This window comes from Panulirus ornatus, chromosome 17, assembly GCF_036320965.1.
Source record: "Panulirus ornatus isolate Po-2019 chromosome 17, ASM3632096v1, whole genome shotgun sequence".
Classification (NCBI taxonomy): domain Eukaryota; kingdom Metazoa; phylum Arthropoda; class Malacostraca; order Decapoda; family Palinuridae; genus Panulirus; species Panulirus ornatus.
In genome coordinates, this window is record NC_092240.1 from 54784544 (window position 1) to 54802571 (window position 18028).

At 42.3% G+C, this 18028-nt stretch overlaps 1 protein-coding gene across 11 annotated transcripts in view; it reads left to right on the top strand.

The window, feature by feature from the left end:
• Window positions 1-18028, top strand: part of pins (G-protein-signaling modulator pins) — a 281528-nt gene that overhangs the window by 208375 nt on the left and 55125 nt on the right. For 10 of the 11 annotated variants that reach the window (XM_071672594.1, XM_071672591.1, XM_071672595.1 and 7 more), the window contains 2 exons: window positions 14563-14786; window positions 17767-17902. In XM_071672594.1, the coding sequence (XP_071528695.1) occupies window positions 14563-14786; window positions 17767-17902 (360 nt within the window). Of the gene's footprint in view, window positions 1-6321; window positions 6414-14562; window positions 14787-17766; window positions 17903-18028 lie in introns of those variants that run through there. The other variant, XM_071672596.1, reaches the window with a different exon arrangement.

The following is an 18028-nucleotide window of genomic DNA, read 5'->3' on the forward strand; positions in this document are numbered from 1 at the left end:
GTCGACTCCCGCCTGATGGCCACTTTTCCTACATTTCACAGCATCTCCGTGGCGTCGGGCAGCCCCGCTGGGGTCCGCAGGCGGTCTGGTGACGCTAGCGGTAAGGCCTTCACTCACCCTTCACCACAGGCGACTGACTCGCAAGTGAGTAAACCGGAAGGAGAAGGCAGCAGCAGCAGCATGATAGGGGAAAGTAGCGACGCGGGAAAGGAGGATTTGAGGAAAAGGAGGAGGAAAAAGATGAGCCCTTCAAGAGAGAGGATGTCTAAAGGAGGGAAGAGTGTCCCAGGGAGGAGGAGGAATTTCCGAGGAAGGGAGGGATGGCTGCAGGATGGAGACAGAGTGATAGTGAGGGAGAAATTACTTTCTTTCCAAAGGAATCAGATGGACGCGTAAGAGCCAAAATATTTGCCATGGGAAATGGAAAGTGTGTGCATCATGATGTCTCTGAAGGAAAAAGAAATGTTTCAGACTTTCAAAGAGTCAGGGTGGAGAAACGAGGGTTGCTGGGGAAGAAATGGATATTTTGAAATTAGAAAATAGTGGTCACGGAAGAGATGAAAGTATTCATGGGGAAGAAAGGGGGAGCCTTGAGGCGGAAAAGTGCATACAGAGAACGACAGAAATTCCAGGAAGAGACAAGAGTGTTCGTAAAAGAGAAAGAATAATCACTAGGGTTGACGAAAGTGTCTCTGACGAGAAGGATGACTGGAGAAGAGATGGGAATCATACAAGAAGGAAATGTATAACACCTGGCAAAGAAGGAAGCTTGTTGCAGACAGGAATGTGTGCAAACAGAGAAGAAATTAATCTCTCTGAAAAGGTATTCAGTATTCCAGAATGTGGGAGGGGAGAAGGAGGTGTTTCATGCAGGAACAGAGGCATGATAGAGGAAGACAGTGGCTTAACTGGAAGAGACAGGCTAGATAGAGACGGGAGTTATTCACGGAAAGCCATGGGTGGCCAGGAGAATGTTGTTGAAAGTGACAAAGTTGGTGAGTGCATGATGATGCAACCCTGGGGTCACAGCACTGCCAGCACCCGCGTACTGCTGGATCTTATACAGGAGTTGGAGACGAACTTGGCTCTCGAGTCTGATGTGGAGATTGAGTCCTAATGAGGCCACCTGGATACACCATGACGTCACCAACACCCACCTGTGGCCTCAGGAGCCAAGCTCCGGCTACGCCGTCCTGGCCTCGGGAGGCGTGTGCCTCAATGTGACCCGCCGGCCGAAGGCGAGGCCAAGGGCGATAGACCACTTGAACTCGGACTCCGTACTCCTTCGGGGCCAGAAGGGCTTGTCTGCTCCCAGTGACTTCTTAGTTGAGTTGACTCAAATACTCGACCGAAAGTTGCGCATGATCAAGGCCATCGAGGAGCCACCCAGTCATCTAGACCCGAATGATGAGTTTTGGGGATATGTAAAGTCGAGTGGAGCTGTAGACCCACTGAAGGATGACCGATTTCGTGTGTTATTGAAGACGGCCAAGGAGTTTCGTTTCCACCGTAGCCTTTTCACCTTCGCCCTCACCTTGATCCATGTTGACTGTGGCGAGTGTGAGCCCGACCTGGAGGAAGACGCACCCTCGCTGGAGGTAGAAGGTGAGGGTGAGGGTCTGGCAGAGTGGCTGCAGAAGGCAGAGCCGGAGTTGCTGCCCGCCGGTGTGGAGTGGTCCACGGTATGTGTTCAACACTCGACACGCCTCGCCTTATCTTGGTTAGGTTATCCCGTGCATCTCACTGACGCCTTTAAGCAATCGCAAATCTTACTTTTCCTCAATTTTCGTCAACTGAATTTAGCCGGGAAATATGTTGTGTCATGTTTACTACACTTACATTGATGCCCGAATTGCAGTTCCGCTTTTTATGTTTGTTAGGCACTCTAAACAATGTCATACCGAGCCTCCGTGGTGTTGTGGTTAACGTTGGTGGCCATATATTTGGTGAATAATGGTTGTCTTATTTTTTCTTTTAAACTATTCGCAATTTTCCGCGTTAGCGAGGTAGCGTTAGGAACAGAGGACTGGGCCTTTTTTGGAATATCCTCACCTGGCCCCCTCTGTTCCTTCTTTTGAAAAAAAAAAAAAAAAACGAGGGGATGGTTTCCAGCCCCCGCTCCTCCCTTTTAGTCGCCTTTTAACGACACGCAGGGAATACGTGGGAAGTATTCTTTCTCCCCTATCCCCAGGGAAAAAAGCAAGGTTGTCTTATTATGATCTGATATATTCATCCGAATTATGTGAAAAACTTTGCTGGTTATGCTTCACCCTAGCCGTGCATCGTCAGCAGCCTTCACCGCAGTGTGTATGTGTAAGGCATGGTTGTGCATCTGCAGTGTGTGTGTCATACAGGCTTATAGCCATCACGCACAAACATATACACCATTTCTTATTTGATAGTGGCACATGCCACCCTACATACATTTTCTCCTCGCCTGTGGTAAAACGATGCGAAAATGTTGGAAGGTCGGACGCTTTATATACAAATAACTGTGTCATTTGTCTGAAACTCTTACGATCTGACAAAGATACTGTCGAGGTGGCTATTACTCAAATTGAAAAGAATTATTTCATAACTATTTTGATGACGTTTGGGTAGCAAGAATGCTGGAACATTACCACTTTACCCATTTCTTTTCCTTACCTTACGTTGGTTTTCGGAGGTCTTCCACCACCACACTGTACGCTGTGGCTAGGCTGCCGTCATGCTTCTGTTTATAGTTCGGTAGGTCGAGGCCTCGGCCATTACACCTACTACTGGCCTACTCCACCACCTCCAGGCTGTTCTGTATTGAGACCTGGCGATCCAATCCCGAATATAAACTCTGTAGAGTCTAGACTAATATTACCTTACCTAAGATGGAAAATAGTAGCAGAGGGTTCGTTGTTGCAGTCCTGCTCAAAGGTTCGGTGCTCACGCATCAAAGAAAAACAAACCTCTAAAATCACATGGGAAACGGGAAGAAATGGAAATAAAAAACACCTCGTGAGGTGGAAGTGACTTATTCCTTCCCGGGTACCGAGTTCATATTGTTGTCTTAATTTCTTCATTTGCGGAGCTTAGATTTTGAAGTTTTTGTATTTAAGTGAATTCATCGACTCCTACAGAATCTTATCAGTACAGCCTTATGGTGAGGTTAGATTATAGAGGCACAGAAGGGCACAGAACGCCGATGCAAAGATACTCAGACATTGCATAATCGTATGACAATAGTCACCATGGTGTTACAGCGCCACAGACGCGTAAAACTGGAATGGGATACTGGTAAAGTGGGAAGATGGATGGATATACAGATTCCTAACGTAGAAATCATGTTTGTAAGGCAGGCGTATTATGTTGCCTTCCCGGGAGACTGTATTTGTGCCTGTAAAGTCACTCACTCTCTGGTATCGTAGACGGAAGCACAAGCCACAGGTTGTTACAGGTATTTGCTGTCCATAACAAAATAAGTATGAAAATCACCACAGTGAATGCGGAGATGAGTCAGCTAGACAAGAGGAAGATTCTCCAGTGGTCCAACTGAGGATATATTTTCTCTTTAAAGGATTTACGTTTCCGCTGCTACGTGATGGGGCAATAATGAACTAAAAAGGAAGAAAAGAATTGCTATCTTAAATATTTTATAATATATTACGGAAGAGAGATGTAAAATGTTAAAAAGTAATTATGTGCGATAGCTGCAATAGATGAAAATAAAACCCACACTGGAGAAATAAATAAAAGATATTTGGGAACTCGTGAATTCCGGTGCAAACACTAGGACCCCATTCACGACACTTCTTTCTCCTGAATGGGGGTCCTCTAGTGTTTGCACTGGAATTATGGAGCTTCCAGAGATATTCTTTTGTTCCCTAGTGTGGTTCTTATATTCATGTGCGATAACATTTATCTTCAGCAGTCAGAACAGAGCAACACTTGGCTTTTTAGAAATCGTGGCTTGAATTTTGTGAATCGTTAAGACGAGGGGGGACTCAAAGCCGATAATGAGACTCTTGGAAGCTCGTATGATCTTTAGACAGGCTAACTTGTCCTTAGAAAATGTAGAAAGTAGGTTTTAAAACCCTCACTAATTGTCAAAAAACTAGAGCTGCTGAAAACGGCTGAAGGCACCGAAGGTCACACGAGAGAAATGCATCTTGGGAAGCATGAGAATCGCTAAGGCTTGGTTTCCGTTCAACACGAGAAAATTAATTCTCGTTTGCAAATTTTGCATCAAGGCAAAATATCGGTGGTGAAATCAAGATTTGCCACAATTGTGATAGGAGAAGACAGCAAGCATCCCGGGCCTGAAAATGTACACTGTCTTTAAGAAGCATATTGAACGGCTTGCAGAGAAGAAACATCTACAACGTGTACCTAACGAGCAAGGTTTTAGTGGGTACGTAGGCTTATGGATCATAGCCTTTAGGCATCTTGACTCATCAGATATGCATCAGTACTGCCCTTACCGAGTTGTGGAGGTGTGCTAGTCTCCAGACTTCAAGGTAAGGTTTACAGAGGGAAAGAAAGGCTTATAATCACAATTTCAAGTCAAGGATTACATGGCTAGAAAATTATCAGACATCCCTTACTGCCCACATCACCTTATTCAAACATCGAAATGACTGTAACGAATTAAAGGTTAAGAAAAGCTGATGTGGATATAGACGTGAGAGTTACTTTAAATGTACATAATATACACAACGAAAATACATGAAGGCCTTGTCCCTAACATATACACTAGAATATTTACCTTGCTGGAGCATGTCGGGTGGAGATGGGTTGTGTAAAGACGAAGGCCTGTTCTAGGCAAAGGCCTGGCCAGTGTTGATAAGCAGCTCAGAATGTGCAAATTAAATCCACTGAGAATCGGAAGTGCTTCAGGGGGTGTTAGGGGTATTGCGTAAATACCAGGGTCCCATTTCTGTTTGATTTACTACCGGTAGATAGTTGGAGCTTTACGAGGACCCATGGACTTTTTTTTTCAATGAAGAAAATTAATATATTCCTCTGAAATTTACTTAACATGCACAAGCATAAGAATTGCAGCATCCAGCAGCCTATTAGACCAGGACTTCATTGGAGAAAGTCGGTCACAGAAAGAGCTGTGCAGGTCCAGGATACTCCCGAGGTCGACGGAAGGATCCAGACCCCGACAACGGAAGAGGTGGACGTGTATATTTTTGTTTTTCATTCGTGTTTTCGTGTTGCGAGACTACGGGTTTTTCCACTGCTCCTGTTGGAGGAACGTGTGTGAAGTTCATGTGAACCTGCCTGCTCTTTATATCCGCCTACGTGCTTACGTTAAGTGTAGATTATTATTACTGATGAAGGATGTAACGTACGTGATCTGTGATATCTTGCCACCGGTGATGGCTACCATGTTCGTCTGTGTTGTAAAGTTTTCCGTGAAAATGTGTTGCAATCCTCTTTTACACACATTTGTAGCGAATCTTGACAGTTCACCTTCATAGCACCTGAAGCTCTGAAGGAATCAGTGTAGCTGAACATTTCTTTTTGAAATTAGGAGTTAAGTTTGTGATCTTACTGTGCTTGGCAGCGTGGTCGAACGCGTCGGCTGCTGCTCCTGGGTTGGCTTCATACAAGTCGCTAGACTTGAGCGCTACACAGGTTAGGCTCAGCCTACAGTGTGTGCAACGACATAATTGTATTTAATCAAAATGCCAGCACACAAGGTTATGGCATGTTGTGTGTCACTTGTATCCCGCAACCCTTCACAGTTAGTGAATGTCTGGGAGGTGTTCCCTGGGACCAGTCGGACTCGAGTCGGCATTCAACCATTCTTTTCCATGGTCTCCTTTCGCCACGCACCTCATAGGCCACCTCTATTTTCCGAATATATTGTTATACCCTTTATTTTGGTTAGAATTACTTGTTAACAGGAGTAAACCTTCAGCTAAAAATATAGAAGAATGTTGCATCAGCTGACTATTTCAAAGTGAAGGTCTGGACCACATTTTCAGCGTAGTAACCATTTAGGTAAAGTGTCTCCTAGCAGACCAAGTGCTGTCGCTCGAAGCATTTACCTTTGTTTGTCACTGATTGGATTCCGGACGTCTCACGTTTACAGTTCAAACATCCCTCATTGCCTGGTGAAGTACTCCCATGATGTTTATTTCATCCTTGTTAAGCAAGTTGATCTGGATAACAGTAGCTAGACGTACTTACTGTTTGCGTCAGGTAATTTGGACTTTAAAAACTTGTTTATCTACCGACTAGAAAGTGTGATGCTGCCACAGGGGTTGTTGTATGAGAATTGGGTAACACATGAAATTGACCTGTGGCTGATTTTGTATCAACATGGTTTGTTTTCCATTTCAGGAAATGTAATTCATAAAGGAGAGGTTTACGGAGACCCAAGTGCGTCATGCCGGATGAACGCGAAGTAACAGATTAGCTTTTATAGTAGGGTGAGTTGGGGAGGCGTGGTAGGTAGACTTGCCGTAATTTAGTTTGCCTTACTAGTGCGGGAGACAAGTGCATGTCTCAGTGTTGCGGGGATGCTTGTTTCTTTTTGTTGCTACACCTGTTGGCACATTGCTGATTGTTACAGCACTGTGTGTAGTGTTTTGTACCTTCACTGGTCGATGGTATGTTGTGTGCACCTTCACTTGGTGTTACTGTGTATCCCCTACACTAACTGCAGTCTCACTCACTTCGTTTATCTTTATTCCTAACGTCTCACTCAGTGTCTTAGAACCTAACTGTCTCTCCTCTTATTGGAGTTTACTATCCTTTGATAGTTCTGATGTATACCTGTCTCTCCATCGAGCCTCAGTGTGTCCCCTTGTCAAGTATGTCATTGTGTGTGTGTGTGTGTGTGTGTGTGTGTGTTGCAATGAGTACATGTAGTAACCTAGTCAGAAAAGCTAGAGGTTGTGTGCGCTGCTTTACTCCCTTACCCTCACTCATATAATACTATGTATCTGTTACTTGTTCCACTCATGTCTCCATGTATGTCTCAGAAAGCCTGGACTCAGAGCTAGAAGTCACAGTTTATTTTTTATTCAAAAAACGTCCAAATTTCTCGCCATGAATTAGCATGAAAACTCTCATGAGTATGGAATACTCATGGATTTGGATTTCAGTTTATGACACAGTTAGAACATTCATTGAATTAGAAGTAAATGTCGAAATGTGACTCATGAGTCCGAACTTTTGGAACACCCTATACTTATGTTGTTTTACCGAAGTTATTAGATTGTTAATGTGCCCCCCCCCTCAATTGTTAGCTTGTTTGTGCACTTGTGCTTGTTGGTGTTTTACTGTCTTTGCATTTACATTACTGTGTGTCCTTGCATCTAATGAATATATTTATTTTCGTAAATTTGTTCTTTGTGTTAATTTGGCCTAACATTAGTATTCTACTCTGTCGATACCTATTCTGGTGTAATACTGTATCCATGCGCTTGGATAATGTATTATTGTGTCTACACATACCGAAGTGTTATTGTACTGTACTGTATGTCCCCCACTCATTGCAGTGTTACTGTATTGTACTGTATGTCTGTACACTTGATGGTGTGTCAGGCGGTCCTCCCGACAGGTCCTTGTGATTTCTTCGAACTTTTATTTGTTGGTTTGTTTTCCGCACATACTTTGGTGTGTTATTGTTCTTTTGTGAACTGACTATATGTTAATGTGCGTATTATCTTACTTATACCTGACACTGGCTTCAGAGGTCTGTCCCCCCCCCCCCCCTGAGTCTGGCACCTTTACGTATACCTTACTATGGTTTCGGAGTTCTTCTACCCCCACAGCTAGGTCTAGAGCGATGCATTACCTTAATCTGCGATAGATTCAGATCTCGGTAAATCCTAGCTTAAATACACTTTACGTTGGTCTCGGAGATCATCTTCCATAGCTCAGTCTCGGGCCTTACTATGCCTAATTCATTTTTATACCTTACAGTTATACCAGAGGTCTTCTAACGACCACAGCTGGAACGAAGCTGCCTTATTACTGAAGGCTGAAGTCTTTGGGTGGTGTAGCACAGTTGTTATGGCCCTATTTAGTTTGCTTCAGTGAAGTATAAGTTTTCTCATACACTTTTACAGCCACACAATTGGTTAAGATTTAAGTTTTGAGTTCACTTAGCCACCATTTGATGTACAGTCATGTAGCTCCGTATTTGGATACGCTTTAGCATCCCACTAAAGGTCAGCTTGACGTATATTTTATGTAACAAATGCGAATTTTATAAGCAGATTACACGTCTAAAATATTGCAGTCCATAGTATTTGTAATGAGTACAGGTAATGTACCCAACAATTTTGGTTCCCGAACGTTTACGCTTATTTCTCTTGTTGCACCTTTAGCTGCCTTTGGTAATATTATACATTGTTTTCCATAGCTGTAGTGCTAATTATTTTTGAGTGCTGATTTGGAACCACACCTTCCAGGACTCTCCAGTTGTTTGATTATATTTTCCCATCAGCGCCCGAGATAATGACAGCCTCATGTCTTTCAAAGGTCATATTAGCATACAACAGTATAGGGACAGAGAACAGAAACTGAGATGAAGGGAATGATTAGAAATAAGTAGGAACTGCACAGAAATGTGAAGTATATTGATACCCTGCTTTTGGGAAGGTATGGGAGAGTGGTAAGGGGAATGCCGATTCCAACAACCCAGCAATGTTTCAGCACGTTTGACAGTCACACTTCGCTTCTGGGATAGTTGTAGATTTTGACATGGACGCAAACACAACCACAGTATTGCATCGTCCACTGTTAATGATGCCATGATAGGTAAGTAAAGCTCGTAGTTGAAGACCCATGGAAACTTAGGCAGTTAGATTAGGTCTTGTGATGGGTCAGCGAGTTTTTTTTTTCTTTTTTATCCTTTCAACTACTCCGTTATGAGGTAAGTGAAGTAATGACATACAGTTCATAGTACCAGACAAAAAACGCCTTGGAAGTGGCGTGTAAAAGACCTCGGAGTGATAACGATAACCTACAACGAACACGAAAGAGCAACAGTCGCCTCCTCTAGGAACATGACAGGTTGGATTCTGCGGATGAGAAAAAAATCCAAGGATTTTGTTTTACTCTTCAAGCGCTATGGAATTCTGCTGTGTCATGTGAACTGACACTTAAAAAACTGATTCACTGGGAACAGCTGTAAACACTAAGGGTACTTGCATGTGGAAATACTGGAGTCGTGGTTCCCAGTCAGCGCTCGATAATAGTTCACGTTGTTACAGCTAGGATATTGCATCTGACCTCTAAAAGTGTAATGAGTAAGAACTGTAAATATCCTTGGTTAAGAATTATATGTTGCCATAGGAACACTATGGACTGCTCAGTGGAAAACTTCAAAAAAGCCAAGTGAATATAAAGTGTGCTATACCAGCTGTGACATATGATGGTGGATACTCAAAGCTTCGAACCGTGGCCTTCAACAGTCTGACGAAGCAAAGGTACGACACGACAGATATGGTCGCAAACCGGCCTGTGAAAAAAGAAATATTGCATTCTATAGAATATTAATGCCCAGATGAGCGGCATCATTTGTGTGTCTCTTGTCTTGAAGGTCCGTAGAATCCAGCCTGCCATCATACTGGAATGGGCCTTTGTTGCCCTTTTGTGTTTGCGGGAGATAAAGCCATCAGACATGACTTACTTCAGGGCCTTGCAGATGTAACGGGTTTTCTGAAACTTCCTTCTTCACATATCGTATATAGAGAAAATCCAAAATTGTCTCCATGAAAGAGCATGATATTACAGGTAGCTTACTATAAGACAGTGTTTGACGTCTTGATCCTTCGTGTTTTATTGTTTTTGTTGGAGGTTCCAGTCATGGACGAAAGTCCACATCAAGGCCCGGCCTTAATTGGAATATAGAGAGAATTATGAAACGGAAAAAGAAAAGACACGGGAAACTGTTTACGAATTTTTGAGCAAGCGAAAACCTTGTCTGTCTTTTGAAATGTGCCAGGTCATAGTTATTGGGAAAGACTTGAAAGGGTAGAGAGTTCCAGAGCTTTGACATGTAGGGAAAGAATCAAGTATCAAAACGGCCCACCCTTGTATTGCTATGGCACATTACTTATTCTGGTATCATCTGCTATGGATTTTGTGAATCTGGAATATTGGAGGAGGGCCAAGTGATGGCTGGTAAGAGTCGGGAGGGCCAATGTTAAGTCTCTTGAGTGGGTCTCTGTATCTTATGTGTAACTCATCCATGTATCTTTACTCGCAGCTCCTTTTGTGATGGGTAAGGAAGAAGACAAGGCGGGGGGAGACATAGATATCCTTTGGAGGAATTAAATTTTTGTTGCTGTTCTTGTGGTAAGGTACGGAGAGACCAGACTGTAGTTTGAAAGTTTGTTAACCAAAGAGAGACTGAGAATCCTGGTGGACTGAATGGCTTGGAAATTGGGGTGGGGTGGGGGTACTAAGACAGTTAAAGGTGGCATATACAGTGTCCGGAAAGAACTGCCTTCCCGTACATTTTCAAAGGCGATGTAACACTTGCATTTTAGTATTGCTTCACCCCCCCCCCTTACCAGATTACCATGTGCAGACGTCTGAACATGGAATTAGCAAGGTTCTTGGAACATTCTAGGTCCATGTTTTGGGTCCAAAGGGTCATGATCTGAATGAGGCGAGGCGCTGATGAAGTGTAGGAAGCATGCGTTTTAGAGCGTCCAGTGCGCCTAGAAATTCGCATTTAGTAACCCGCATTTTCTTGCTTCCCGGCGAGAATTCTGCTTCTCTTCTTGGAAAGTTAAGAGCCAGCCGACTTGAAGCACAGTGGAAGAAATTCAGAGGTCATAAGCGAAATTCCCAAAATAAATTGGCAGCCAGGAATAGTAAAGAGCATCCTTCCTTGAAGATAGCTCGAAGCACACTGGGACGGGTTGCTGGTGCTCACACTGTTAGAAACGCTAGTCTCAGCGACCAGATTATGATGATTTCACCCTGAAAGCTTCATATCTTGTATTCACAATGAACCTTACTCGTGTATCGCCTTTGAAAGTACATGGGAGATTTTTTTTTTTTTCGCTGACGCTGTAGTTGAAAGCGATGTTGAAATGAATCACCAGGGTCGTGGTTTGATGCTGGTGAAGTGGTTGGCGGTGGTCCAGTTGTGACGGATGTTACTGGTGTTCCGAAGAGCAGTGTGTTTGGGAAAGCAGTTACAATCGTCAACGTACTCCATCGAGCCGGTGCATCCATTGGGGGGCATCATTTGTGGGGATGAAGCACAGGTATGAGATGAGGAAAGCGAAGTCTGACAGCCTGAGGATGATTATGGAGGAGGTATGGAAGCCATGGGATGAGAATGATCTGCAGCTTAATGTTGCTGGATGTCAGAATCTTGCATGGTTGACTGGTGTGAAATCTTACAAGTCATCGACGATGAGTCACGTTTGTCTTTAATAGGTGGTGGTAATATTAGATGATGGAAGTTGACGAGGCAGTGGATGGTAGAAGTCTTCATGTTAACAAGCTGCTAAGAGTTTATGGCAGTAACAGTATCTGTTTAGGCTCAGTTAAGCTCAAAACTTTCACAAAGCTAGGGATTAGGGTCATGGCAGTGGATCGTAACTCAAGAAATTGTGGGCCTGCTGACTTTGGTATTTAGTTTACTTGAAATTGTGTAGTCAGTGGTTCATTTTGACATACGTAAGGAAGAAGCAATGAAGCAGAGTGGTCTGGTTAGTCTTAGGAAGAACCGCTTGAACAGTTTCATGATATGTTAGTGGGTGCAATTAGCACTTTTCCTTGTCATTACGTAACCGTCCGTAAACTTCAAATTTGGATACCGATGGAACATATAACTGAGCTTCACTGTAGGCCGGGAGTACATGGTGTTATTGTGTGGGAGTCTATGGCAGATGGTGGTCAAGTGATGTTAATAAACTAAACTGCTTCTGTGGTATGATGACTGATATAAGGAAAGGAGAAAATCTACTTGTTCGAACCTGTTATTACCTTCCAATTTCCAGTACCATTGGCGGATGGATTGTTTGTGGTGCTTTTTATCTTGGAAGCGTAATAAGATTTCTTCGCTGCGTATATTTTACGAATCACTGTCTATAGATGGCCTTGTATTGGTTACTGTTGTTATGGTAGAAGGTAAAGTGTCTTGACTGCCTTAGTCCTACAGCGGGTTGTGATCCAGGGTACATCAGCTGGATGTGGTCAATCAGATTTCATGAGATCGATAGTAAACTTTTATGGGGGTGTTTACGTAATTATCCCATTTAGTTTCTACATATCCACTCTTGGCACTTCAGGGAATGTAAGCAATCCACTGTCCAAAGTGACGTATTGAGGAATGTGCTACGTCTTGATAATGCTGCCTCAGATTTTGAGTCGTGGACGGGTTCGGCGGTCATAAAACTAAAGTGCGTAAACTACCGCTGATGAATTCCATCGGCTGGGTGTATTAGCCACACGGATTTAGAAAAAAAAAAGATAAATTCTGAAGTGTTCTGGCCATGTTTGAGAAAATCTACAACTGATTCCCAGCCTTTCTCAGCCTAGCGTCCCCTGTCACGATACAATGTTGGCTGATTCCCATTCCCTCCTCCTCGTTGAAATTTGAATTAGGTTTACATCAAGAATGCCGTCTGTCGAAAAGTCTTTAAGATTTCTTGAAATGAGATTTTAACCTTTCAACCCCCCACATCCCCCTGCTCCCCCAAGATTTATTCGTGCCACATAGCGTACAGAAATGGGGTTAAAGTTCAGATGAATATGGAAACTCAAATAAATATGGAAACAGACCGGACGTGTAAAACTAGCAGTCCATGCTGTATGTGGCTTAATATGGTGTTCCTGACCGGTCAGTTTAATGTTGGATTGCGGCTAGTCGATTTAAAACTGATATTTATGTGTTCTGGAAACAATTAATGTATTTTTAATGTTTTTACATTTAAGAGTCAAGCTCACTGAAATATTTAAGAAACACAGGTATACAGCCTGTGAAAAATACATCATCTGTAACGCCATATTCATGAGATTCCTTACACCTCATTAACCTGGCACCGGACTATGTGGCTGTGAGTTATTGTTAAGATGGTCCATTGGTACAGTAGTCATTGTCAATATGGGGGGCCGGGTGGATGATTTGTACACATTAAATGATGGAAGCAGTTGCCATGGGGTTTGGATGCCCATTACAGTGATCTTACATATGCTAATTATTATACCTTCTTACACTTTGTGCATTTTGTACCTCCCTACACTGATGTTACTGTACCTTCTTACTTAGTGTTTACATCTCTACACTTGATGTGTTGCTGCACCTCCCTACACTTGATATGTTGTTATACCTCCCTACACTGGATGTGTTATTGTACTTCTATACTCATGGTTTTACTGTACTTCCTGACAATTAGTGTTACTGTGCTTAGTTTGGTAATGGTTATTTCTGTACATCTTATTGCTCATATTGCCCATAGTCGCATGTCACCATGTATACTTGGACCCTGTACCAGAGTTTCACTTTACCCGCTACAACATGATTATATATGTATATATATATATATAATATATATATATATATATATATATATATATATATATATATATTATATATATATATATTTTCATACTATTTGCCATGTCTCGCATTAGCAAGGTAGCGTTAAGAACAGACGACTGGGCCTTTGAGGGAATATCCTCACCTGGCCCCCTTCTCTGTTCCTTCTTTTGGAAAATTAAAAAGAAAATTTAATGTTACCATTAAATTCTTTATGGATGGGGTGGTGAGGGAGGTAAATGTGAGAGTCTTGGAGAGAGAGAGAGATTGTTACTGTAGGGCTGATGGTCTGGACCTTACCTGCTGACTGTCTCACTGGTTGACTTCTTACCTTACATGCTTCTTGTTTACCTCTTGTTGACTGTCTCTGGCTGACATCCTACCACACCTGCTGACTACATAACTCACCTGCTTACTTTCTCATGCTGAATATGTATCTTACCTGCTGACTGTCTTCTTATCTGCTAAGTCCCTCATCTTTGAACTATCTCTTCTGCTGACTACCAGTGTCACATACACCCAACACTTGTACATGATGGCTAACTTTTCCATCTGATGCATCACACCTTTACCTTTTACCAGACACCTGCACCTGATAGCTGACTCCTGCACTGAATGCATGGCACCTGTACGTCATGACAGACACTTGCACCTCATGCCTGACATCTGTCTGCGGCTGATGCTTAACATTTGCACCTACTGCCTGACTTGCACCTGACATCTTACATTTGTACCTGACAACTGCATGTAACTTACACATTACTCTTGCACCAACTTATTAGCAACTTCTCGCAATGATCTCTTCATATGTTTTTGATAATACCAGATATGGTTTCCATATACATTGTAGCAAATGCAGTGCTAGGATTAATACCTTGTGTGTAGTGTACATGATGTTAGAGCTCATGCCTCATGTGGTGTAGAATACACCTGAATAAAGACACTTTCAATCATTGAATATGTTTTATGTATGTCATAAATTATATGTATTGTGATATTTTTATTAGAATGTACTTTTCTGTAATGCAGATGATTCAGAGATGGATTGTTTTTTATTGCAGATGGACTCGAGCACCTGCCTTGAGCTGGCCCTGGAGGGTGAGCGGCTGTGCAAGGCAGGGGACTGCCGGGCCGGCGTCGCTTTCTTTGAGGCAGCCATACAGACAGGCACGGACGACCTCCGCACTCTTTCTGCCATCTACTCCCAGCTGGGTAACGCCTACTTCTATTTGGGCGAGTACGATAAGGCTATGGAGTACCACAAGCTAGACCTGACTGTTGCCAGGTTAGTAGTGCAGTCTGACAGGTCATTAGTTTCACTTGACTGTCACTAGGTCAATAGTGCCACTTGACCCCCTGCTTGGTCAGTAATGTCACCTGACCCTTGTTAGTTCAGTAGTGCCACTTGATTCCTGTTAGGTCAGTAGTATTATAAAGTGAGTGGGAAAAACCCTGATTTTGCTACCCCACATCTGTGATGGTCAAGCAGACTTGAGACATCATACCAGCCTGCTTGTTGTACTGCCATTAGAGTTACAACACCATATGATACAAAAAGTTTTCCTCATTCTCTTTTCATTTTGTATAGTGACTAAGCAACTTAAACTACAGTAGTAATTTGATTTAAATTTTGTATTCATTTTTATCAGGAAAGGTTTAAAAGAGAGAGTTTTATGTATATAACCATTTTCTACAAGGAAACATTATTGAAAAGAAAACATCTGTCAGATAACATTTATAAACAGACTTTTAACTTGAAAACTGTTATATAAAAGAAGTGAATATGGAGCAAAATCCAGTCAGGTTAGAGAATTGTTCACTACTATAGAAACATAAATCCACAGATTGAAACAACATAATCAAATAACTTGAAAGTACATTTCATAAAACAGACTAGTAAAAGAATGAATTTAAGAAGAATAATCCATGAACTAAAATGATATGTGGTCAATCTTAAGTCGAAGGTGGAGTGCCATCAAGGTCATAATTAAGTGAAGCACATTCATAATTACGTATTCATACATATGGGGAGGGAGTTTTACACTCATGTGGTCCATCTCTTTAACATTATCCTAAAACTTCTTTGGTTTCTGTATTCTGTCTGAATTAACCTTGTCTTGAGTCATTTTATTCCAGTCATCCACCACTCTTATATTCTAAAAGTACTTCATATTTATGAAACAAGTTCCTTGCTTAATTTGATCGCCATTTCCTGCATTAGTGAGGTAGTGCCAGGAAGCAGACAAAGAAAGACCACATCTGCTCATTCCCATACTTGAACTGTCATGTGTAATGTACTGTTAACCATTGCTCTCTATCCACATCCAAGCCCCCTACACCTCTCCATGGCCTGAATGTTTCACCTGCCCTGGTTCAGTCAGTTGACGGCATGTTGACCCCAGTATACCACATAATTACAATTTACTCTTATTCTGTACACGCCTTTCACCCTCCTGCATGGTCAGGCCCTGATTGCTCAGAATCTTTTTCACTCCACCCTTCCACCTCCAATTTGGTCTTCCAATTCTCCTTGTTCCCTCCACTTCTGACAAGTATATCCTCTTTGACAACCTTTCTTCTTTCATTCTCTCCATATGTCCAAACCATTCCAACACACCCTCTTCTGCTCTCTCAGCAACACTTTTGTTTCCACACATCTCTCTTACCATCTCTTTACTTATTCAGACAACCTCAAACCACATATTGTCCTCAAATATTTCATTTCCAACACACCCACCAGCCTCTGCACAATCCTATCTGTAGCCCATGCCTCCTCTGCCAAGTCCACTCCCAGAAGTCTGAAACACTTCACTTCCTTCAATTTTTCTCCATTCAAACTTGTAACCCAGCTATCTTGTCTCTCAGCCCTGCCGAACCTTATAACCTTGTCTTTATTCACATTTGCTTTCAACTTTCTCCTTTCTAACCTTCCAAACTCAGTCACCAACTACTAAAGTTTCTCACTCAGATCAGCTGCCAGTGCTGTATCATCAGTGAACAGCAACTCACTCACTCACCAGGCCTTCGCCATCTCATCCCCAGCAGATTACATACTCACCCCTCTCTCCAAGACTCTTGTATTTACCTCCCTCACCACCCCATCCATAAACAAATTAAACAATGAAGGTGACATCACACTCTCATGCTGCTGACCGACTTTCACTGAGAACCATTCACTCTCCTCCCTTCCTATGCATACGCAAGCCTTACACCCTTAATAAAAACTTCATTGCTTCCGGCAACATAACTCCCACTCCATATATTGTTAAGACCTTCCACAAAGCATTTCTTTCAATTCAGTCATATGCCTTCTCCAAATCCTTAATAGCCAATTTATGCAACACCCTTATTGGATATGAGCATGCTATGCATTTGTCATGAGAAGCAGAGGCACTGCCTGTGGAAGTCCTGTTATAGGTATAAGTATAATTGGAGATCTTCTTCAGCCACAAAACATTGCGCAGTGTCATGTACTGAAAGTGTTTTTTCACGTGAAGGGTTTACCTCACAACCCATACACTATCTGTTGCAAGCTGTATCTGTAGCCACCACAAAATGGGAGAGTGCATTTTTCTTTACTTTTTTCCCATTAAGGTATCCAGCAGAAAGAGTCATGCACTTCATCTGCCACTTTACCTTATGAGGCCTTATCTCCCCCTGATTTTCCAACCCCATACACAACCCATACACTATCTGTTGCAAGCTGTATCTGTAGCCACCACAAAATGGGAGAGTGCATTTTTCTTTACTTTTTTCCCATTAAGGTATCCAGCAGAAAGAGTCATGCACTTCATCTGCCACTTTACCTTATGAGGCCTTATCTCCCCCTGATTTTCCAACCCCATGAGGATGCTTGGAAAAACTTTGGCTGCACTTCAGATTAGAAGAGACATAACAATTATACCCCATATTTTTCATGTAGTCTTTTTCTGTGCTTATGCATATGTGTAAGTTTACTTCTCTGTAAGTAATAGAAATGGCATTTTAATTGGGTTACAAAATGGACACTGCAGTTATGGCATAGATGTGTTACTGTAATTATTTTTCTCTAATTTTTTACCATATTTGAATATAAACATATGCTTAATGCTTCATCATAGTGCAGTATATGTTTTTTATAACTTGTGTTCTTGTTATGATTACTGAAACACAATAGGATCTTTGTTATTAACTTTCCTTAATGCGTATAACCTTCTTTATGAGTTTATGTTAGACTTTGCTCAAGGAGGATCTTGATGAATTTTTGTTGGTTTGTGGCTGAGCAGAACGATGGGTGACCGATTGGGTGTGGCGAAAGCATCAGGCAACTTAGGCAACACGCTGAAGGTGATGGGCAAGTTCAAGGAGGCCATATGTTGCTGTGAGCGCCACCTGTCTATATCTCAGGAGCTTCAGGACAAGGTTTGGATGTAGCCACCCTCTGTACAACAGAGATCCCCCATCCCCCTTATCTAGAATATTTTCTTATAGTAAAGCACAACATACATATCTGCTAAGTCTGTTTTTTGTTTTTTTTGTTGAAGCAGT